Raw genomic sequence first — 24,143 nt, 5'->3', positions numbered from 1 at the left:
AATCTGGTCTAAGTCTAAAGCATTGCAGCATATTCAGTGACCATCTGCACCCTGAAGCTTGAGGATAAATAATTTTAGGACATAGCTGTAGACAGGTATTCTTCAAATTGAGGTTAAGCATCTTTAGGTCTGTCTGAAGTGTGAGAAAGGTCTGAGGATTATAAAGACCACATAGACTTCAATGTCACAGTCAAAGGTATCCAAATGAGGTCATTTGGTCCAGTGCACTGGCCTATCCTGTTCACAGCCAGCTGAGACCAAAGTCAGGGTAATTCTCCCCGGCTGGGATGCTGTGGATATACCTGGCCTGGAAGAGAGGCACAGGACGCCAGTTAGAGGCTTGCCAGCATTCTGTGCGCTCAGAGAATCTTTATTATTTTTCTGTGTTATTTATTTCTTCTTTGTTAGTTATACTCAGATCTCAAGCCTCATATTTTTTTTAAAAAAAGAATGTGTAATTACTATCTGTGTAATTTATCTGTAATTTATTTTGAATTTTTTTATATTGGAGTATAACTGGCTAACAATGCTATAGTTCCAGGTGGACAGCACAGCTGCTCGCCCACACACACGTGTCCCTCCCCCCAGCCCGTTCCCATCCAGGCTGCCACACGACACTGAGCAGAGCTCCCCGTGCCATACACAGCGTCCTTGTTGGTGTCGAAGAGCTAACCCAGAGCCTGGCAATAAACAAACAATGTCGTCAAATGTAGCCGCTCATGTTGAACAGCTGTGCGTGCTAAGTCACTTCAGTCCTGTCTGACTCTGTGACCCTATGGACTGTGGCCTGCCAGGCTCCTCCGTCCGTGGGATTCTCCAGGCAAGAATATTGGCGTGGGTTGCCATACCCTCCTCCAGGGGATCTTCCTGAGCCAGGGGTCAAACCTGTGTCTCTTATCTCCTGCATTGGTAGGTGTTTTTTTTTTTTTACCACTACCACCACCTAGGAAGCCCAAACACAGCGTTCCTGGATGGGCTCGAACCACCAACTTTTCAATTAACAGCTGAACTCACTAACCCATGGCACCACAGAGACTCGGACTGAACAGCTGACCCCTCTGGGTCCTCATATGTCTCCATCTTTCCTCCTCATTCTCACATGCCCATCCATGACCTCACCTTCTCTACATAGTGTCCATTTGTATTATATACATATTGATAAATCAGCTATACGAATATATTGTACAGCACAGGGAATACAGATAATATTTTATAACTACAAATAAAGTAAAATCCTTTAAAACTGTGAATCACTGTTGTATACCTGGGAATGATATACTGAAATTCAACTATGGAAGTGTGTTAGTTGCTCAGCTGTGTCCGACTTTTTGCGACTCCATGGACTGTAGCCTGCCAAGCTCCTCCGTCCATGGGATCTCCAGGCAAGGATACTGGAGTGGGTTGCCATTCCCTTCTCCAGGGGATCTTCCCGAGCCAGGGATCAAACCTGGGTCTCCTACACTGCAGGCAGATTCTTAACTGTCTAAGCCACCAATCAACTATACCTCCAAAAAAAAAAAAGAATCTCAAAGAGATTTTTACTGAATAAAATAAGTGGCTTCAGAGAACACAGGGCAGTGAGCCCCAGCCTAGCTCTCTGATGGGGTCATCTTGCATCATTTCCTGGTGGGGTCCAGTGGGCATGCAAGGGGGAATCTCAGTGCTGGTGCTCATTTCTTTATTTCAGTAACGTTTCTTTTCTTTTCCTGCTGGAGATTAACAACCAGCAGGCTAGGAGGAAGAGAGGGTGTTGTTTAAGTGAATTAATGTTTGTACTTGGGGAAAGATTGCTCAAAAGTAGGAAGTATTCAGTAAAAGTTTCTGTCAGACTTAGCTGTAAGTCTTTGAAGCTATTGCTTCTTTTTAAAGTCTGTTTAACCTGGGCAGTAACAAGGATGTGGTAAGTGCTTTGAACAGGTCTTATTTTATTGGAAAGATCTCACTTTATTTTTTCTCTGCCTGCTACGAGAAGTGTAAGACATAGTCACGTGTGTGGGGCAGTTGTAACTTGAAATGTGAGCTGTATCAGGAACCAACACCTATCGAGTTAGTGTGATTCTTACAGATAATCAATATATTTTTTGCTCATGGGGCTGATGTGGGAAATGCATTGTGAGACCTTCATTGTTTTGGTGGTGATGGAGGTTGGGTAAGAGGTGATCCTGGAAGCATAGCTTGCTGTGAGTTGATGTGGAGATGTGATGATGAGCCATTGGCCGGCTCACAGATGAACCAGGAGAAATCAATGGAGAAAGAAGCCAATGGGTTAAAAAGAGAATATACTGTCCAACTGGCTCTGTCTGTTACAACAGTGAATAGAGAGCTGCTACTTTCTTCCAGTTGGGTTTTGACATCTCATAATTGACAACTGACATCTGTAAACCTGAAGATAGAAAATGTGATAGATACAAGTGGACAATGAGATTTCAAATTGTGTAAGAAAACAGAACTTACGAATGGCGTCCATTTCAAGTATTGCTTGCTTGGCCTGAAAGAAAGAAGATGTAGTTATGATTACAAAGACCTGTTTTGTTTGTTCCTTGTTTAAACTACCAATCCCAAGACAGGTTTTACCCCACTGGGATGAGTGGTTTTTGAAAAGTTTTTATAAAACTAAAACTCCTTTCTTTTAGGCACTAATACAGAGTTCAAGGGATGCAAACAGTTGAGCATCCTCGTGTGGGTGGTAGATGCTGTCCCTTTGGTGCCCCGGGGCTAAGTTTACAGCCTCCACCAGGCAAGAAAAAAGGGGAGGAAGAAAGGAGGGAAGGTGGGGGTAGGGGGGAGAAGACAGAGGGAGGAGGAGGAAGGGAAAAGCAGAGGGAAAGAGAGAAAGACACTTTCACCAAAGGATCTGTACCTTGGCTGAGCAGCTTATCATACAGTCTAGATTCCTTCTATGCAACCCTGGTCTATTGAATCCAATCTCAGTCTATGCAATCAAAGTTTCAAGGTACAGAGCCTACACCATCAGCCCTCCTCATAACACGGGGGCATGGTAATTCTTTTGGGCTGAATGCAAAATACTTGCTGGACGGTTCCTATGTTTTCCTCCCTCCAAATATGATGCACTTATCAGCTGACTCTCCCAGCTCCCTGCAGCATGCCTGCACCACCATCTCTTTTGTGTCCCCTGGAATATCCTGAGGGGGAGAAAGAGCTGCAGTGTGGGAGAGGAGCCCTGGAGGACACGGTCCGTGATCCAACTCTAGCTCTTAACTAGGCAAGTGCTCTCACATTTCTGCATAAGTTCCCTCAACCTGAAGATGGTCAGACAGGACCCACCTTTCATACTTGCTCCTGGTAGCAAATGACAGCCATTTAACCCAGCTAGTTACCATCTACTCCCGCAGGGGACTGACCCTGATAACCTTGACTCTGGCTTCCTCTACATACATCCTTCTCCCCACCTCAACCCTGAGCTTCTGAAGTTTATTGCTTTGAGGCTTCTTTTGGTTATGATTGTTATCATATGTTATCAATGTTTAGGGAACTATAAAAAGATAAGTTAATGGCCTTAACATGAATTATTTTGCCTGAGGATTCAAAGAAGAAAAAAATAAGGTAGGCTTTCTTGCATCTTGAATGTCATTTTCATTTTTCAAGGTAGTGTGACTGAGCCTACAAATATTATGCTAAGAATAACTTACAGAATAATTTTACTTTGTCGCAGTATGTGACATCACAGTAAAAATGTCTAGGCTAAGTGGCAAAAAAAAAAAAAAAAAACCCCTTGATGCAGTCACCTTAATTTTGAGAAAACAAATGTTTATCCTTTTTTATAACACTGATATTTTTACCATACATTTAGAGTTTGAGGTTACTAGTCAAGTTAATTTTAGACACAAATGTTAGCGCAATTTCTGTGAAGGGCATTTGCAGAACCATGTGTATATAGAAAATCCAACAGTTTCGACCTGCACCTTATTCCCAATTAATCTGGACAAAAGTTAGTGTATATGCCACATATATAGATGGATCATATGGCTAACTTCCAGGAAGTTTCTTGATATTTATAAGCTTGACTTTAAGAACTCAGTATTTTTTTTTCTTGCTTTGACATTTAATAGCAAAAAGTACTATTCCCACATTTTCCACTAGGGGTCAGTCAAGGACCATCACACAATTAAAGGACCAGAAGGAGGTTTTGTTAGTAGAACAACGATACATTTTTGGATATTTTTCCCATTATGCATTTTATTTAATAAGAGTAAATATCTTTTGAAAGCTTTAAGAAAATAATTTAAGAAATAGGCTTGAGAAAAGTGAAAAATTCAAATTAGTAATAATTCTGCTTAAATAAGATAGAAAATTGTCATAACCTTATAGTGGATATAACATAGTAAATAAGACTGCTTTCATTTTACCCGGGAACAATGTAGTTAAGACCATCTTTGGGGCCAGGCAGAACTGGGTTTGAATCTGGACTCAGTCCAGATTGCATAAACTAGCCCTAATTGCATAAACTAGGGCAGTTTACGTTCCATCTCTGAGCCTCTGTTTTTATTTCTCTAGAATGGGGAGAACAAGACCTTAAGCAGAAGGCATTTTGCTAAAAGGAAGAAATAAGCATATAAAGTACTCAGCACACTGTATGGTGCTCAAGCATTTGTAGCTGAAAAAATAGATTGTTTACATCCTAAAAGGGTCAGGGACAAAAAAGTACAATTCTACCATGACTCTATTAACCCTTATAAAATATAAAGGGAAAACTGCTTGGAATACACACTCCCTAGTGTGGGAGAAAGAGGAAGTTCTGTAAGCTAGCTCCATTTTGTAATGGCCAATAACTGCCTTTCAGAACCCCTTTGGCAGTTTTGATTTTCGCAGGGACAGGTGAACAACAGGTGGGGCTTATGAATGGCACATGCCATTGCTCAGAAGGGCATTCCAAGAGATGAGGCCAGCAAACAAATGATTAAGTATGAAGACAATGCATTCACCTCTCTGCGTGAGTTACCTGACCCCTTGGAACGCCCTGATGAGCTGAGACTCACGCCTCAGTCAAAGCCCACACCCATGCACATTCATTTCCTGGGCACAGAAGCGCTGCTGACAGCCCCTGAGGACAAGTCTCAAAGACTTTTCAAAAAGTATGCAAGGAGCAAACAGACTTTCTTTGTCAAAAATCTCAGATCGCGTCATTTCCCACCCAGTTCTACCCTCATGAGCATCGTCCCATTTACTGCTCTACTTCCCTCCTCCCTGCCCCAGCATAGACCCCTTCCCCAGACACGTGGATATTCATATCCTTTAGGACATCTAACCTTTCCCTTCACTCTAGAACAGCAAGCAACGCATAATCACAGCCGCCCCCAGAGCCTATCATCATCCAGAAGTGCCCTCCCTTGCAGGTAGGACTCCAGAAGTCCCTCCTTCAATGACAGATCTCTGTATTTCCATCTCTCCACCCAGACTCTTGCTGAACCAGTTCTCTGACTCATCCTTCATGCACCTGTTTTCCTGGTTGGTTTCATGCTCCACTCAGCCTGGGAATTATGCTCAATCACTGCAGGTTGGATACTGGTTAGCACTCTGCCTTCTCTGTTAACCTTTCCCCTCACTGCTCTGCTGGTCCCCAGCCTTGGGCAACCCATGTGTGCCAGGGTTCTTCACACTAGTTTCGAAGTTGCTGAGTCATCACATTGGTTCGTGGTGGTCAGCCTCAGTGGGGTCCAGGATTCCTTTCACAGATGGCTGTAGTCATCCCCACTGACTCTCTAGCCTGTGGTTTTTTAAAAAAATATTATTGATTGATTGATTTGGCTGCACTAGGTCTTAGCTATGGGACATGGTATTTCTGATCTCCACGGCTGAATCCAAGATCTTTAGTTGTGGCATGGGAACTCTTAATTGCGGCATGTGGGATCTAGTTCCTTGACCAGGGATCAAACCCAGGCCCCCAGCATTGGGAGCACAGAGTCTTAGCCCTGGACCAGCAGGGGAGTCCCTAGTCTGTGTTCTTTAGCACGTGTTCTGAATCTCTCCACTTGCCCTTGAACACCTAGCCCCATCTTTGCTTCCACTCACCCAGCAGATGCTATTACCAGCAACTTTAGTGAAGGCAAACCCTTTAAGCTCTCTCAAGTCCACCTCAAAGTTTATCCTCTCTTTATTTTTCTTCTTCCCCCAGCTCAGGGAAGATGTTTCTGACTCTTGACAAGACTAACCCCTACACCTACTGGTAAAGTTAATATAAAAAGTGTAATTAGTATAGAGAAGGTGAATGGATTTGTTAATTTTATATAGAGTTGCACCAATTTTTGGTTCCTAAGACCAAGGGAATTAGTTCTAGCTTTTAAAATTTGAAAAAGCCATTTTTTATATATGGAAGTGTGCATTAGCAGTTCTTACATATTTTTTTCAGTAAATAGTAAGTTTTGAGTTCCCATTATTATATTCACAATCTAATGTTTTTATTAGACTATATTTACAGTACACACCCCCACCACAAATTTTGGATTAAGAATGTCCCTATCCTTCCATCCCCCCAGAGTCACATTCCAAGGAGTGCCCCACCTCTTATCTTTCCTGTCTCCTGCTTCCTTTGCTCATCCCCTCAGCTTACATGCCCACGACATTCTTCACGAGGGCAAAGTGCCCTCCTTTGCTCTTACCTCTCCTCAAACTACCAATGGTTGTCCCTTCTGAACTTCGCTTTAAAAAAAAGGCCACACCCAGTCTGTTCCTTATTTATCTTCAACCCACTGCTCTCTCCCCCCCCTTATGTCTTAGTTGCCAAACCTAATATCTGCTTTTCTGTTTGAATCTGTTGTCATCTCTGTGGCCTTTGAGACGGTTACTCCACTCTTTCTCAGGGAGGTTCTTTCCTTCCTTTGTTACCACACTTTCTCCTTCGGTTTTCTTACTGCCTCATTTGGCCACTCTTTCTTTGGTTCTTCTCCAAATCCTCCGCCCCTTGCCGAGCACTTAGATGTTGGATTCTAAAGGGTCTGTCTTCCCGTTATGCATTTAAGTGGGCCCTCCTATCAAATCTCTGGGCTTTGGTGACTTCCAGGGTGGAGAGACCTGCGTCTCTCCTGCAGCTGAACTGTCCCTGCAGATGGGCCACCACGCCTCCCTCTCGGGCCCATCCAACCGGTTCCTCTCCCTGGCAGCCTGTCTTGGAACTTACGACACCAGCCTCTTGGCCCAACACCTGACTCGTCCTTGACTTATTTCTCCCTCTCCTCTCCTACACTGCCTCTCCTCCTCCTCTTCTGCTACCTGGCAGTGCCCCTCTTCTCCTTTCCAGCCCACCATGGAGACTTGCCAATTCTTTTCCTGCTGCCAGTGATGCTCTACCAGCTTATCCATCACACTGCCCCCAAAGTGACACTCTCAGAACACAGCACAGACCACAGCACAGACCCCTCCCTCCAAAAGCTTCAGGAGCTTCCCCCTACAATAATCCAGGTTCCTCAGTGTTTGTGTTCAAACCCTTCAAAGGTCAGCTGACTGCTTTCCACTTTTCTAATCTTACCCCCTACTCCATCTCCTGAGAACCCGACCATTCAATCTGAGGACTTCCATTCAAGCACAGTCTGTGTGCTGTTTAACACGGGGCCCCTTTTCACACCTCTTTGTTTTTCGTTTCTGCTGTTCTCTCAGCTTGGTTTCCCTTGTTCTTTTCCCCATTTAATAAAAATATTCCTCATCTGCCAAGACTGAGGTAAAAGGCATTTTCTTTCCTCTCCTCACTCGACCATAAACTTGAATACTTTACTCATCCACAATACTTGGTTTATCTCTCTACTAATTCATCATATTTAGCAAACAGTTCATCATTTATATGACTAGCTCCCTTGTCTGCAGATTCCTTCGTGGCCAAGTCTGCATCTTGCTTTCCACAGAACCTAAGCCAGCTTTATTTACCCTAGGTGCTTAGCACAGTATTGAATAATTCTCATAATTCCCTTATTTTCTACTAGTGCTCTAGAAAATTTTTTTACAATCTTTCCCTTATTTTTCTTCTTTCAAACAACAACAGCATTAATGAACCAAAAACTCTCTGCAGAGTCTCTCTGCATATGAATCTTTTCAGTATGAATGGCTGGTACAGTTGTTCCCTTATGTAGCTTCTTTTTCAATAGTCTTCATTTTGAAAGTGCACATTCCCATCAAGCTGTCTTCCTGAGACCTGAATTCCTTTCCATTTTATTGTTCGTTGCCCTCATGGTCTTACCTTAGCTGGAATCTTTGCCGCATGATTCTCCAGGATCAGCCTCTTCAGGTGCAGAACCCACAGGCGCTTGTCTTGCTGCGACTTCGCCTACCAGGAGGAGAGGTGGACAGTCACGAAACCCTACCTCTCACAAGACATGGACACTCCTAGGACCTCTGACCAGACGGGACACATGCAGGGTGGCTAGAAAGCCGTGGAAAGGCCGTCAGGCACGTGATGCTCATCACACCCGAGGGTGAGCCTCACAGGGAGGCAGGGGGACGCTGGTACCTGAACCGTGTGCTGCAGCTTGGGGTTCTTGTAGTGGAAGACGCTGAAGCTGAGGGGCTCCTTTGGGATCACTTCCACCAGCATGAGGTTGCCGCACTGGAGGGGCAAGCAGAGAGGGCCAGGCAGGCTCGAAAGGGAGCGGAACCAGCACCCCCAGTCCCCACCCAGGACACCCACTCAGACCTACCAGGATGTGGGCTTTGTATGTAAACGTGTCGTCTCTCTTCTTGGTGATGAGCAGCAGCTTGTCAAAGAGGAAGAGCGTCCGCTCATTCTTGGCCCGCTGGAGGCGGAAGGTCCCTTCGAGCACTAGCTCCCCGTAGCTGGTCAGGTCTGGCCCCTTCCAGTTGGTGAGCAAACTCTGTATCTCCTGAAAGAGTGAACATTCCCTGTGATTAAACAGGAGGTGGGAGGGCAAGGTGGGGAGGACACAGGGGCCTGTTTGTTGAGCTTTGATGGGTGCATGCGTGCTGAGTTCCTTCAATTGAGTCCGACTCTCTACAACCCTATGGATGGTAGCCTGCCAGGTTCCTCTGTCCATAGGATTCTCCAGGCAAGAATACTGTAGTGGGTTGCCATGCCTTCCTCCAAGGATCTTCCCGACCCAGAGGTCGAAAGCGCCTCTTGTTTCGGGCTTTGGGAGGTGGGTTCTTTACCACTAGTGCCACCTGGAAAGCCTACCGAGCCTTAGGAATGGGGTCCAAATACCTGCGGCAGGGTCTCAGGGTCCTGAGTGGTGTCTGATGTCCATGACATAAATCTACATTTAGGGCTGGTATCTCTTAGGGTTAATAGAACTTAACCAAGGTGTTATTTGACAAGTTGCTAATTACTTCTTCCCCTCTTGCAACAATCCCTCTACTAAGGCAGTGAGGTTGTCTTTCAAAAGCCAGGAACAGAGGCTGCCAGTGTGTGACCTTCTCACCGTGTTCCCAAGATATGCTCATCCCTTATCTTTTGGACAAAAACCTTCAGAGCTACTGACCTAAAAACCTTCTTCCAGAAATTGAAGTCACACCACATACAAGTAACCCATAATCAAAACTGGTAGAAGATTACCCAAGATACATCTTCTCAGAAATTTTCTGACATTAATCCCATTCATTGGGGGGAAGGAAATGAACATTTCTTCACCAGTGTGTTTTTTGTTTTTGTTTTTTGGCTGTATTGGATCTTAGTTGTGACTCACGGGTTCAGTAGTCTCTGTGTGTGGGCTTAGTTGCCCCTTAGCGTGTGGGATCTTAGTTCCCTGGTCAGGGATCGAACTCACGTTCCCTGCGTTGGGAGGCAGATTCTTAACCACTGGACCACCAGGGAAGTCCCTCATTGCATTTTTAATGGAACTTGATAAATAAAAATGGATAACCTGCCTTTGAAGTTTCTTTGAGATATATTGTATGTCCATATTAACTTTTTAAAGAAAATGGATTTTATTATTTTGGAAAAATGAAAATATTCAAAAACAGCACTGAATTAAGCAGCCCACAAAACCACTCGAAAATTCTTAAGTTGAAGGTACTGCTGCTGCTAAATCACTTCAGTCGTGTCTGACTCTGTGCGACCCCATAAACTGCAGCCCACCAGGCTCCCCCGTCCCTGGGATTCTCCAGGCAAGAACACTGGAGTGGGTTGCCATTTCCTTCTCCAAGTTGAAGGTACAAATGGAGGTGATTCAGAGCCAGAGACTGATGTAGTGGAGTCTTCAGACTGCCAGATAGACTCCTAAGCTATGAAAAAACAGTCACTGAGCCATTTCTGAATATCTAGCTGACATTATGTCTGACATTATGTCCACAGAACACTTCAATGATGAAGCATTAAAACCTTTATTATTGCTTACACAAAGCAGATATGGCCTGGAAGATTAGAATGTCCTCTTCCTTTGATTTTTGACAGTCAGTTACTACCCTCTGGCTGCATGTAGATGAAACCCGAATGTATGGGCCAAAGGACATGGTTTTCTCCCCTCCCAAGCTGAATGCAGGCGCTCTGCATAGCATGGAGTCACTCTGGGCTTTTCTTTTACTCCGGGGACAACCAAGGGCCTCGGCCTAGTCTCTGAGCACACATGACCTTCAGTTTTTAAATAGCGCATCTTCTAAGGTGCTTTGGGCATGGTCACTGACTTAGCATCCATCCAAAGTTCCCAGGAATTTAGAGCTAAATACGGTGACCATGGAAGGGACATTAGCAAACGTGTCTTATTTTAAAAGTGAGGGGTCTAAAATGCCGCGGTGACGTTCCCCTCCCCAGGAAAGCTGCTGAGGACCTGGTTCTGGACTTAGTCCTCCTTCCTGAGTCCCCTCCCTCTTGAACCTCCCTCCCACCTCCCACTCCATACCACCCCTCGAGGTTGTCACAGAGCCCCCGTTTGAGTTCCCTGAGTCATAAGAACTACATTCAACAATGATCAGTATTATTGATGGCTTAATCTTTTTATTTTGTCCTGATCTTTCTTTGTGAGATCTATGATGAAGACCCTGGGTGACCTGCAACACTGAGCAGACTTAACATCTGATTTGGGAAATGGTAACAAGCAATAGGCCCATGGCCTCACCAGACACTGCCACCCTGAGGCCTCACCTGCAGGCGGACGGCGTGTTCATGCTTCCGCTTCATGTCATTGATGTGCCAGGCCACTCTCTGCATCGTGTCTATGGCATCAAGCACCACATCGTAGCCCTCTGTGTCCTTGTCAAGGTGATTTTCTATTTCCTAAAACACAAACAAACAACAAAAAACCACTCTAATTATTTTCATTTTTTCCCCATATATTCACTGAAACAAATGGTACTTCTATGATGAGTTTCTCATTTTATTTTTGCTTATTTATTTACACACTACTATCTTTCCTTAAGATCTTGAGATAACTACCAGAAAAACCTGCAAAGAAATGATAAGAATGAATAAAAATAGAGTTAGGAAAGTTGATTAGAATTTTACAAGGAGGAATTTGACAAGGATGATGAAACAAGTATATAGGCCATTAAGTCTCACAGAGACATCAGGGTGATTGTAGGAGATAGGAGAGTTGATATTGCAGTTGGAGATTTCTGAAATTCCTGGGGGCCAATGTATATAGTTCTCTCTCTTAAAATACAGAAAATATACTGATTTTTTTTTCTCCTAGAGGAAGCAAAACATCACACACAGGGCTTAGTACACAACAAACTAAAGAAGAAATAGTGGACATTATGTTTAAAAAAAAATACCTATGTAGAAAGTGTATTTTCATGTAGTCAATGCTTTAAAGCCCAAATGAAATTCACTAAAGATACTCCTGAGTGTTGAGAGAGAGCTTATAGTTTAAGTATTCACTCTCTGATGCTCAGAAGAATGTAACACCAGCACTTAGCTAAGCACTGGAATTCCACAATCCCAGGCAGATGAGAAAGGGACAGGGTTCTATTCCAGTTCTTTCAAGTACACAAGACACGTGTCCCTAGACTTCTGTGAATCTAAGGATATGGACTATTGCATAGTCCCTTTAATCCTTTATGTTCTCAACAGTGCCCACCAGAGAGCTAGGTGGTAAATAAATGCTTATTTAATTGAAGCTGTATCTTGTTAAAAGAGCAGCAATACATTGTAGGTATCTAAATTCCAATGTAAATATCTAAAACAGTAAGAAGATATTATGATCAATTAGATTGTTCCTATGACACTTATCATGCACACATGTTAAGCTCAAGGGTGGAGGTTGAATCTTATGGTATAAATTATGAAAATTCCATTGTTTTATAGTCACTTTGTTCACTTTTACTGAATCCTCAAACTTTCCATCCAGCTAGAAACTGGCAAGGAATTTACATTTTCTGTCTACACTCAGACTCAGCTGTTAGAAAGGTCCTATGAAAGCATATCACTAATAACTCCCAGGTAAGATCAAGAGTGGCACCCCACTCCAGGACTCTTGCCTGGAAAATCCCATGGGAGGAGGAGCCTGGTAGGCTGCAGTCCATGGGGTTGCTAAGAGTCGGACATGACTGAGTGACTTCATTTTCACTTTTCACTTTCATGCACTGGAGAAGGAAATGGCAACCCACTCCAGTGTTCTTGCCTGGAGAATCCCAGGGAGGGGGGAGCCTGGTGGGCTGCCATCTATGGGGTCGCATAGAGTCGGACACGACTGAAGCGACTTAGCAGCAGCAGCAGCAAGATCAAGAGCAAACTTTAAAAAGTAATCATTTCTTATTTTAGCCTGAGAGGCACTTCTGTTGATCATAAACAGACTCAGAAGTACAGAGTGTATTCCTGTGGGGATCTTCATAGGTGACTACACAGCTTTGAAGTGATGTAAAAGACACAGAAGGAACACTCTAAACCAAGTATGAAAGCAAAAATACTCCAGGAAACCAGAAGTTAGTTTTAAATCCATCTAACCACTGTTCTTCCCTTTTTCTTCACTGTACAGACCGAGTGGTTGTATCTTCCACAAATTAGTATGTCGAACTCCTTTCCTTTAATGTGCTGGGATTAGGATGGGGATTTTGGAGGTGACTAGGCCATGCAAACAGTGACTGCAGCCATGAAATTAAAAGAAGCTTGCTTCTTGGAAGGAAAGCTATGACAAACCTAGATAGTATAGTAAAAAGCAGATTCATCCCTTTGCTGACAAAGGTCTGTATAGTCAAGGCTATGGTTTTTTCAGTAGTCATGTACGGATGTGAGAGTTGGATCATAAAGAAGGCTGAGCACCAAAGGATTGATGCTTTTGAATTGTGGTGCTGGAGAAGACTCTTGAGAGTCCCTTGGACAGAAAAGAGATTAAACCAGTCAATGCTAAAGGAAATCAACTGTATATTCATTGGAAGGACTGATGCTGAAGTGCCAATACTTTGGCTACCTCATGCGAAGAGTCGACTCATTGGAAAAGACCCTCATGCTGGGAAAGACTGAAGCAAAAGGAGAAAGGGGTGGCAGAGGATGAGATGGTTAGATGGCATCACTAATCCAATGGAAATGAATTTGAGCAAACTCCGGGAGACAGTTGAGGACAGAGGAGCCTGGCATGCTGCAGTCCACGGGACTGCAGAGAATTGAATAGGACTTAGCGACCAAACAAGAGGCCATGAGAGTAGTGCCATTGTAAATGGGGTTGGTGCTCTCATGATAGAGACCCCAGACAGCAGTCTTGCCTCTTTCTACCATGCGAGGAAACGAAGAGGAGAAGGCAGTCTGCAAATGAGAACTCAGCCATGCTTGCCCCCTTATCTTTGGTTTTCAACCTCCAAAACTATGAGAAATAAATGTTTGCTGTCCAAGTCACCCAGGCTATGGCATTTTGTTATAGCAGCATGTACTAACACCCCAGCTTTTAATTTAAAGGGTGAGGGCTGTTCTTCCTAGCAGTTAACTCTTTGTGAGAATCTCAAGTGGAGTCTTGTTTAAGTGACAGAGATCTGAACCTTTTCTTTTAATTGACTTACTGTCTAGAAAGCCATTAGGTAGATATTATTGGGACACACTGGACTCAGATGGGCTTCCCTGGTGGCTCAGATGGTAAAGAATCTGCCTGTGATGCCGGAGACCCGGGTTTGATCCCTGGGTCAGAAAGATCCCCTGGAGAAGGGAACGGCAGCCCACTCCAGTATGCTTGCCTGCAGAATTCCATGGACAGAGGAGCCTGGCGGGCTACAGTCTATACCATATTAGCAGAGTCCAGCAAAGATCTATCATGGGAAAGCGAGTATTTTTTAAAGAATTATTTGGCACTGATTTAGTAAATTAATCCCACTAAATTTAGGGGTCATTAAAGCCAATCGAACAACTAAAGTAATATCCACAGTGTGATTTCATAGGACACAAGACTCTCCCAAGATGGGCCACACAGGCAAACAGACAAGGCTGAGAAATTTCTGGTAAAGATGGGCCATAAAGAGTGCTCGCAGTTTTAAATGTGTGTGAACTGGGCAGCCTTGGAATGCTTAACCAAGTTAGAAGCCTGGAATCATTTAAAAAGAGATACATGTATACTGCAGGCATGTTGATATAGATAGGAACTCTGGATTTAAATCTTTTATGAAAAGATTTTTAATGTAGCATTAAAAATAATAAAGTAGGGATGTGGGAGGAAGGCTCAAGAGGGAAGGGGATGGATATATGTAAACATGTGGCTGATTTCCTTCGCTGTACACCAGAAACTAACACAACACTGCAGCCCGCCAGGCTCCTCTGTCCGTGGGATTCTCCAGGCAAGAATACTGGACTGGGTAGCCATTCTCTTCTCCAGAGGATCTTCCCAACCCAGGGATCAAACCTGGGTCTCCTGTATTGCAGGCAGATTCTCTACTGTCTGAACCATCAGGGAAGCCCCATTGAAAGCAATTATAGTCCAATTAATAAAGTAAATTAAAGTAACAGAATAAAAATAACAGTTTTTCTGTATTGACTGCCTGTGAGGCACCATGAATGTGGGAAATGCACAGGACTGGAACCCAGGTAGTATCTTGACCACAGCCCTGCTCCTAACCTAACCACTTGGCTATCCTGTCTTTGTCATATCTGTCTTACAGAATGAAATTACTTTAGAGAACACTATTTTCCATTTTTATCAGCTTCCTTAGAGGATAAGAAACAAGAATGTATGAGAGCTATGTCTACTTTTGTTTCTAAAGCCTCCTTAAATTTTGTACAAATAATGGGAAATGATATAAAGAGAACAGAACCCAAAGTGAGGTGAAGCCCAGCTCAAAGACATTTATCACACTGTTCATCTGTCTTCTCTCCTTTCAGCCCTTTCTCTTTGCTCCTACGAAAGCCACTCTGTGACAAACAGCTCTTACTCCCAACTGCCTACCGAATCCGGGCTCATGGAAGTAAAATAAAACATACACAAAAAATCTGTTGTTCATTAAGAAGACAGCTCCTTGCTTGAAACTGTCACTGCCTGGAGTGAAGGGCTTGTAAGCCCTTTCACCATTAGAGATAAAATGAATCTTTCTACTCGGCTGTTATCAATGAGGCTGCAGGCCTACCACATAAATATCTCTAATTCCTCAAAGCAGATTAGTCAGTTGTAAAGTATGAGTGCGGAAAATGTTTCCATATGTCCACAGACACTTTTGATTTTTTTTTCTCCTAAACTTAATATATACACATAAAACCCTTAGCCTCTAGAAAGTCCTTCCAGTGCAGGCAGAAACTTACATGCAAAAGGAGATGATACTTGAGAATCCGCTGAACTGGCTTCAAGAGATAGGACCCCAGAGGCAATGAATGTTTCAAAGTTTCCTGCCGTTCCCTGAAGAATTTGGCCAGCATCTTGTTCCTCATACACTCTGTTAGCACAGCCACAGATCTGCAAGAATATTTTAAAATCAAAATTGTAACTCTTAACATAGATATTCAAATTTTAAATCCCAGTGGAAGTGAAAAGTTAGTTGCTCAATCATGTCCAACTTGGCGACCCCATGGACTATAGCCCGTCTGTCCATGGAATTCTCCAGGCAAGAATACTGGCGTGGGTTGCCATTCTCTCCTTTGGGCGATCTTCCTGACTCAGGGCTCGAACCCAGGTCTCCTGCATTGGAGGTGGATTCTTTACCATCTGAGCCACCAGGCAAGTCCTTTAAACGCTAGAGTATCAAGGCCTTAAAGCAGATAAAGCAGCAAGAGAGCAATAGGTAGACTAGAAGGCCTCTGGGTGGGTGAGGAAAAGGTGTCCCTCTGGTTGAATTGGGTGAATCTGGTCCCAATTCACCTCTATTAGGTGAATTAGAAAAAGACACTATAAGAGGGTGGGGAAACATGGACACATGACATCTATGCTGCCAGCTCTGTCCTCCAGGGGATGAAGCCCCTATCGGGACATAGGACTTGCCCCAGGGGATTTGAATTGGACGGTACCCCAATTTAAAGAATCTGCCTGCCAATACAGGAAACGCAAAAGGCACGGGTCTGAGCCCTGGGTCGAGAAGATCCCCTGGAATAGGAAATGGCAATTCACTCCAGTATTCTTGCCTAGAAAATTCCATAGGCAGAGGAGTCTGGTGGGCTACAGTCCATGGGGTTACAAAAAGCTGAACACGGTGGAGCGACTGAGCACACACACATGAGCATCTTTGTTCGTTGTTCAACTTCACATCTGCATTCAGTTTTCATAAGTTACACTGCAAGGAGCGGTCACCACTGTACTAAGAAAAGAGTGGCTTCTTTCCAGCAGACCCAGCCTCATGCCAGATATTTGTCACCTGCTTTGCTGGTTGTGTTTGTGTAAGTGCACAATGTGTGTGATGTTACATGCAGGTCTTTGGAGACCTCGTCCCCCGGGGAACTTCCCTTTGAGAATCTCTGAACAGACCTTTCTGTCCACCTCCAGGTATCTCTCTCCTCATTCCAAATTCAGTTTTTGAAACAGCTGGTTAACCTTGGTCCTCAAGGACCGTGCTTTACAGAGTGTATTAGAAAAATGGCTCAGGATTCCTTCTCTACTCCAAAGGCAAGAAGTATGGCCTCCAAACATCCTAGAGAGATGGCTGAAATAACACTCACATCTTATACATGAAGTAAGTTGGTGGTCTTGTGAGGTCACACACACACACGTAAATTAAAATCTCATGGTCTCATAAGTTAGAAGCAGGTGGAAGTATTTCAGCTCCTTTCTCCCCAAGTCTTAATAGGTTTTCAGAATTAATTCAGAAAATTGGAGCCAAACAACAAAATAAAACTCCTTGGAAGGAACTGACATGGACGGTCGTCTCCTGACGAAGCGATCAGAATCCCTTTTGTGTCTGACTCCTTGGAGAAATATCTGTTCAAATAGATTTATTTTTCCCTTCAAGTCCAGATTTCAAAACGATTCTTTACCATGGAACCCAGGGACTTTTCTAAGGCTCTTTAGAGTCAGAATCAGCTGCCCACTGGCTATCTAACCCTCTGAAGTCTTGACTTCTTGCACAAGGATAAGACACCTGCCAGAGATGCTAAGCACACTGAACTCCAGATTGAGGCCACGGGGAGACATTCGAGGACAATGACCTGAGCGGGTCTGGCCCTCTCCCTGGGGACAAGAGGGAGGGCTTGAGCCTCTTCCCAGGGAAGTCACCGGGGCGTGACTGCTATGAAGGACATCTGTCAAGGCATGCAGGAGACACTTAATATCACTGGCCCAGGTCCAAAGCGGGAAGACACATTGTCAGATGGGCTGAACACCCGGCGCTCACGGCTTGTGAAGACGGGGGAGGGGAGGGAAAGCTTGGGCCTCAGAGAGCAAATGGTTAGGAGGGGGACGAGAGAAAATCTTTTCCTATGAACATGAAAACCACACAACTGGGCAAGACTCAGATGTACCCACTTCACTGAGAGGGCCTGGGAGCATCTCCCTGCTAACATGTTTCTTTCCTTCTTTAAAGTCAGATCCAAAATACAAAACACTTCCTCCAGGAAACTGTCCTGACTTCTCCTCCTTTATCTCATGCATCTTTAGCCTCTGTTACACATGATTGAGGTGGTTCTGCGTTGACTTATATTCACTGATTTGATCTTTCCTGATGGCTGTTTCACTATTGCATTTGGTTCAGTTCTGACCCTCAAAAGAAAATGAACTGCTTGAAGGCAAGGGATATTAGTTCCTATCTCCTGCCAGTGTACACTGAATGTGGACTTGTGCTCCATGAAGGACAGGCCCTCAAAAATGTCCTTGCACAAATGACTGTCGCCGACCCTGAAGCAGCCAAGTTTATAAAAGTTGCTTTCATTTTGCACTCTCCATTCTTATTACGAAGTTAGAAAAATCTTCTTAATATAAACCTCCAAAACTAAATATTCAGAAGATATTTCTTCAAATGACATGTTTATATTGAAATTTACACAGACATAATCCTCCACACAAGCCACTCTAGCATCTGGCTCCCGATACTGGGTCCAGGGCTCTGCTGCTTCTTCAGAGTTGGAAAGGTTTTCCATTTCTCTCAGGAGGAAGGTCTAAGGAGAAGTTGAGGCCTGATTCTGTGATTTCTCTGCATCAGGGTGTGGTATAATGCTGGCTTTTGGCGTAAGGACCACAGATTTAGTTGGGGCATCCTATAATCTCCTGATTATCTTTAGCAGAGAGATGGCAACAAATGTTTTAGGAGAGCATTGTGTTAGTGAAACTGTGTAAAGTGTGGGTGGGTCTACAGATAAGGAGATGGATAAATGTACTAATATACATGTGGGGTTTTATTTTGTTTTCAGAGAAACCTGGGAAAAACATGCCTGGCCACCAACCAAATAAATCACCACAGCACAATATGCAGACCAGTATTTAGAGGAGGAGGTGAAAACCCTCCAATGGAAAGAGTTTTGCCACCGGTAAGCCCAAGCCTCTGGCTTCACATCCTTTCATCCACACTGGCTTTCTAGGGCCACCCCCAGGCAGGAATGACCCACTTGCTCTTCCTGACCACAGTGGCATGAGGGGTTCAGCCTGCTGGCTTCTCTTCGAGGTGGACCCCAGCACCCACTTTATCCTTAAGGACATGTCCATACCAAGACTGGCTACAGAGTAGATAAAAGTACCCTGAGCTCTCTTCCTGGTTCATGTCTAACATAACAACGCTAGTCCTGCTAGTCATGGGCAGACAGACAGTAGAAAGGTACGGGGCAGAGGGAATCACAAAGCTTCAGAAATTCTACAAGGATGTAGCAGCATGAGATCTGAGGCCAGACCAACGCTGGTTTGAATCTCAGCTGGGTTCGCTCACTTGTCAGCTGTGTGACTCCTGTAAATTCAATAAACCTACTGAAGGCTTGATGATTTCATCCATGCAGTGGGGATGGGACAGGGATGGTGATGAACAAGCACTTCTGGAGGACTTACCAGGGCCAGGCCCTGTGCTGTCTGTATGTTCTTCTTTTCTTTAATCCCTTAACATCTCTAGATTGCTGGGAAAATGAAATTCAACCACATTTTGTATTTATAGCATCAAGAGCAGCACTTGAAATTAATAAGTGCTCAATACATGTCCTTTGGAGAAAAAAAGATTTCCAGCAGAGTGAGTCATGGTCTTAGACCTGATTCCCTTACTGAATGATCACTGAGGCTGCTCCTTCAACGGCCCTCCTGCCAGCACCTCTGGTGTAAGTGAATCTGAATCGATGGTCCAGGTAGGAAGCTTATCATGATCATTCCCTTCTCTGAGCTCCATAAAACTTGCATAGCTTCTAAAACTTACATAGCAAAAATATAACCTATTTTATCCCCAGATAGATTATATAAACTCATTAGCAGGGCATCCCACATTCTTCAAAACACAGCACACATACAAAAGGGTTAATAGGTAAGCCTTCTTCTAGCCAAACACTTCTAGGAGTCCAGTGGAGGACACCTAACAATCTTTTTGGCCTCCTTCAAGGTCATTCACAATTTTCCCCTGTACAGGCTCTGCTGGGTAGTCCCTAGGCCTGAATGGATCAGTATCAGGATACCCCTGTGATCCGTTCTCGGCATTTCTGCAGTTTTCCCACAGTATTCAGCACAGCGCCAGGCACATAGTGCCCACTGATCACATATACTGCTTTGACCGACTTCAAGCAACATGAAGGTAAGCAAAAGTATTCCCACACATTCACCAGGCGTACCTTGGATAGTTCGTGCAATACTGGGTATAAATGTGGAACTCTTCACTCTGCAAGGAAACAAGAGAGATGTAATAGGCTAAAAAAAAAAAAAGAGTAGAGCCATGAACATTCAATGAAAAACAAAAGATATATCATTCATCCTTTAAAGGGTGTTGTTTTAAAAGTTGTTTCTCTAACCATCTTGGCCTGTCTTCTGAGTCCCTGTGGCAATCATTCATGCCATTTTAACTACCTTCGTTTATACCTAGAATCCACATGCACTTGGACTCATTTGAGATCATTAAATACTTATTGAGCATCTGCTATGTTAGATGAATCTGAAGGCAAATAGGAAGAGGAAGATAACAGGGTTTTTGTTCCTAGGTGTTCATGGTCCTCTGGGGCATTTGCAGGGTGAGAGAGAAATATAAGCAGATAATTTAAATATTATGTGGTCAGAACATGTTGGAAGTATGTGCAAGAGAATACTTTCAAGCCCTGTGTGTGCAGCTTCCTCCATCCATGGTCTCTCCCACCTTATTCACTGGATAGCCATTAGGCACCTTTTGACATTGAACTGAGGCTTTATTTCCTCTCAGGGGACTTTCTTGAGTTCTTGGACTGAGCCAATTGCTCCTACTTTAGGGTCCCACAACACTCAGTACCAACTTATCTTACAGCATTTGCCAAATGAGCATGACATTTTTTGTGCATCTGTCTGCCACTCTACACCGTGAGTTCCTGCAGGAGAGGGGCCATAGAGTGCTTGCCTGGCATATAATGTTTTTTGAACTAATGAATGCCCCTCTCTCCTATGAAGCTGAAAATTGTTTGAGAGCAGGATCCAAGTCTACTCATCTGTACATCTAGCACAGCAGCAATGCCTCAAATGCATTAAATGTTTGGCTAACTAATGGGGGCTTCTTGCCTTTTGCTATGGTTCCCTTATCAACAAATTGATTCCAGGTTCCCTCATCAACAAATTCTAGACATAATATCATTTCACTTACTTGTAAATACTTTAGTTTATATCTTTAACATGAGGACTTTAAAAGGAAACATCACCACAATGCTATTATCATCTTTAAATAATTCCATGGGAAGGACTGGGAGGTTGGGATTAGCAGATGCAAACTATTATACACATAGGATGGATGAACAGCAATATATATAGTAGTATATATCTACTGTATAGCATAGGGGACTATATTCAATATCCTGTGATGAACCATAATGGAAAAGAACATGGAAAGAAATATATATATATATGTATAAAAAAACTGAGTCACTTTGCCATATAGCAGAAATTAAAGACATTATAAACCAACTTTACTTCAATAAAATGTAAATAAATAATTCCATAATATCACGAGGGTTCATTATCACTATTCCTATTTTTTTTTCTTTTTAAAAATTATAGTTTGCTGTTTGTTCTGTATTCCAAACAACATCCACACACAGCAACTTGATACTGATATCTAAGTCCCTTCTAATCTATAAATTCCCCCTTATTTCCCCCCTGCAATTAAGTTGAAGGAGCCAGATGATTTGTCCTGTGGTCTCCTGCAGTCTCAGTTTTGCTGATCACGTCCCTAAGGCTTTCTTTACTATGTTCCTCTGTCTTCCACGCTCCTTGTGGTTTAGAAGAGGCTTGACTGGATTTAGGTTCCATAATTTGGCCCAAGTACATCATAGACTGGACTGTGCTTAAATTGAGAGGCATAGGAGCTGGTTGTTTCTTTCTATGATGTTAATAATCATTGGTAATTACTGCTTAGGCCTTTTAATTCATGAAGGGCTGCAAAATGGTGATATTTCCAATTCTACTATTCTTTCTTCATTTATTAGCCAGATTTTTTTCCAGGAAAGGAACTGCCTTAGATTAGTTACCCTGCAGTTTGTGGTTTGTATGGGAAAGACAGGATAAATAAATGCTTGATTCCTTTCCTTAATTTTCAAAATAATGCATCGGCGCTCTAACATCCTGAAAGGACTTGAGTTTTTTAACATCACTGTGGATTTCATGAATATAAACATATTTCATGACTTTCAGTTGTCTTTAGTTAGCTATCTTTTTATTGATGCTCAAACGATCCCATCTTTGGCCAATAGGAGCCTCTTCTTGAGTATCTGTGACCTGACTTACAGCCTCCAGTAGCTCCTTGTTTTCTGGGGTGACAAGATGTTTCAGATCCTCTTGCACGTTTCCCTCCCACACTTGTTCTCCACGGAGCCCGGATTCCTTCACGTAGGCAACAGTATGTGGAAACCACAATCTGAGCGTTAGCGATGCTCTTGCTACCAGGTTAATTATTATTTCTAGGCCTTCTCAGTGGACAGAGCTAGAAATATGGTGTTTCTAAAGCTAAAACACATGCTTGCTGTGGCTGCTGCTGCTAAGTCACTTCAGTCGTGTCTGACTGTGCGACCCCATAGACGGCAACCCACCAGGCTCCCCCGTCCCTGGGATTCTCCAGGCAAGAATACTGGAGTGGGTTGTCATTTCCTTCTCCAATGCATGAAAGTGAAAAGTGAAAGTGAAGTCGCTCAGTCATGTCCGACTCTTAGCGACCCCATGGACTGCAGCCTACCAGGCTCCTCCGTCCATGGGATTTTCCAGGCAAGAGTACTGGCTGCTGCTGCTGCTGCTAAGTCACGTCAGTCGTGTCCGACTCTATGCGACCCCATAGATGGTGGCCCACCAGGCTCCCGTCCCTGGGATTCTCCAGGCAAGCATATTGGAGTGGGTTGCCATTTCCTTCTCCAGTGCAGGAAAGTGAAAAGTGAAAGTGAAGTTGTTCAGTTGTGTCCGACTCTTCGAGACCCCATGGACTGTAGCCCACCAGGCTCCTCCGTCCATGGGATTTTCCAGGCAAGAGTACTGGAGTGGGGTGCCATTGCCTTTTCCAAAAACACATGCTTAGTTCATGCTAATTCTTGCAATTCAGATTCAGGACTAGAGTGTTTCTAATTAGGCTCATTCTTAATCTGTATTTTCTTTCTCTTGCCAATTCCAGTTCTCAATGACACAGCTGTGAATATTCATTTGCTTTATCCCACAATACACACAATTTTGGAATAACAATACTGAAACCATCATATATGATATAATTACTGAAAACGGTTAAGGATGTATTTGCTGTATTTTGCCCATAGCATATTTTTTAATTGATTGGCATTTCCTCTGCCTGGTCAGGCTACAAACTGGATTCACAGTTAGGTTCATTGTTTCAATCTGCTTTCATTTTTTGAAGGCTGTTTTAAACTTTAACTTTGTCTTATAATTATGTAAAATAAATACGTGGTTTCAAAGTCAACTCTCCAAAGAAATGCACAATTAGAGAAGTCTGGCTTCTATGCTTTCTCATTCTAGTCTATTCCCTGTCTTTCCCCTCAGGAACCAACTTCTAATCTTACAGTTTATCTTTTAAAATTTTTTTTAAACATACACATTGAAATATAAGTATAACCTTCCCCATTTCTAGATAAATAAAAGCGAGTTATGTCAGTGATTCTCAAACTTGAGCATTAGAATTACCTTGAGGGCTTATTAAAACACAGATTATTGTGTTGCACCCTCCAGAGTTTCTGATTTGGTAGGTCTGGGTAGGGCCTGAGAATCTGCTTTCTAACAAGTTCCTATATGATGTGGTCCAGAGACCACACTCTGAGAACCACAGTGCTAGACTCCCCACCCCATCCCCTTTCTAGGAGTATATAGCAGTATTCTTTATTTGCTTTTACTGCTTTGTACTACTTTATTATGTGGATATGCCACAGTTTATTCAACCAGGTTTTGTTCATGAACATTTGGGCTGTTTCCATGTATTGCATATTTCTATAGGTGGCTCAGCAGTAAAGAATCCGCCTGCCAATGCAGGAAATGCAGGTTTGACCCTGGGTCAGGAAGGTCGCCTGGAGAAGGCAATGGCGACCCACTCCAGTATTCTTGCCTGAAAAATCCCATTGACAGAGCAGCCTGGTGGGCTACAGTCCATGGGGTCGCAAAGAGTGAGACACAATTGAGCACACACACATGCATGCGTGTACCTTACATAGATTTATAAATTGTAACAATTAGTACTATAAAGTAAAACATCACCTTTGTTGAGATTTTGTCACTATATCTTTAGAACAGATTTCTGGA

At 43.4% G+C, this 24,143-nt stretch overlaps 1 protein-coding gene across 7 annotated transcripts in view; it reads right to left on the bottom strand.

Annotated features, from left to right (window-relative positions):
* The window catches only part of PLEKHG1 (pleckstrin homology and RhoGEF domain containing G1), a 248,994-nt gene that overhangs the window by 26,651 nt on the left and 198,200 nt on the right, over nt 1-24,143 (bottom strand). For all 7 annotated transcript variants that reach the window (XM_070796369.1, XM_019967594.2, XM_070796368.1 and 4 more), the window contains 7 exons: nt 20,018-20,064; nt 15,605-15,755; nt 11,039-11,170; nt 8,643-8,825; nt 8,456-8,551; nt 8,186-8,272; nt 2,455-2,488 (listed from right to left, as the gene is read on the bottom strand). In XM_070796369.1, coding sequence (XP_070652470.1) covers nt 2,455-2,488; nt 8,186-8,272; nt 8,456-8,551; nt 8,643-8,825; nt 11,039-11,170; nt 15,605-15,755; nt 20,018-20,064 — 730 coding nt within the window. The remainder of the gene's footprint in view (nt 1-2,454; nt 2,489-8,185; nt 8,273-8,455; nt 8,552-8,642; nt 8,826-11,038; nt 11,171-15,604; nt 15,756-20,017; nt 20,065-24,143) is intronic.

The sequence above is a fragment of the Bos indicus genome, chromosome 9, assembly GCF_029378745.1.
Source record: "Bos indicus isolate NIAB-ARS_2022 breed Sahiwal x Tharparkar chromosome 9, NIAB-ARS_B.indTharparkar_mat_pri_1.0, whole genome shotgun sequence".
NCBI classification, from domain to species: Eukaryota; Metazoa; Chordata; class Mammalia; order Artiodactyla; family Bovidae; genus Bos; species Bos indicus.
Note: the sequence above shows the minus strand (reverse complement) of the source record. Positions and strands in the feature narration are given on the sequence as shown.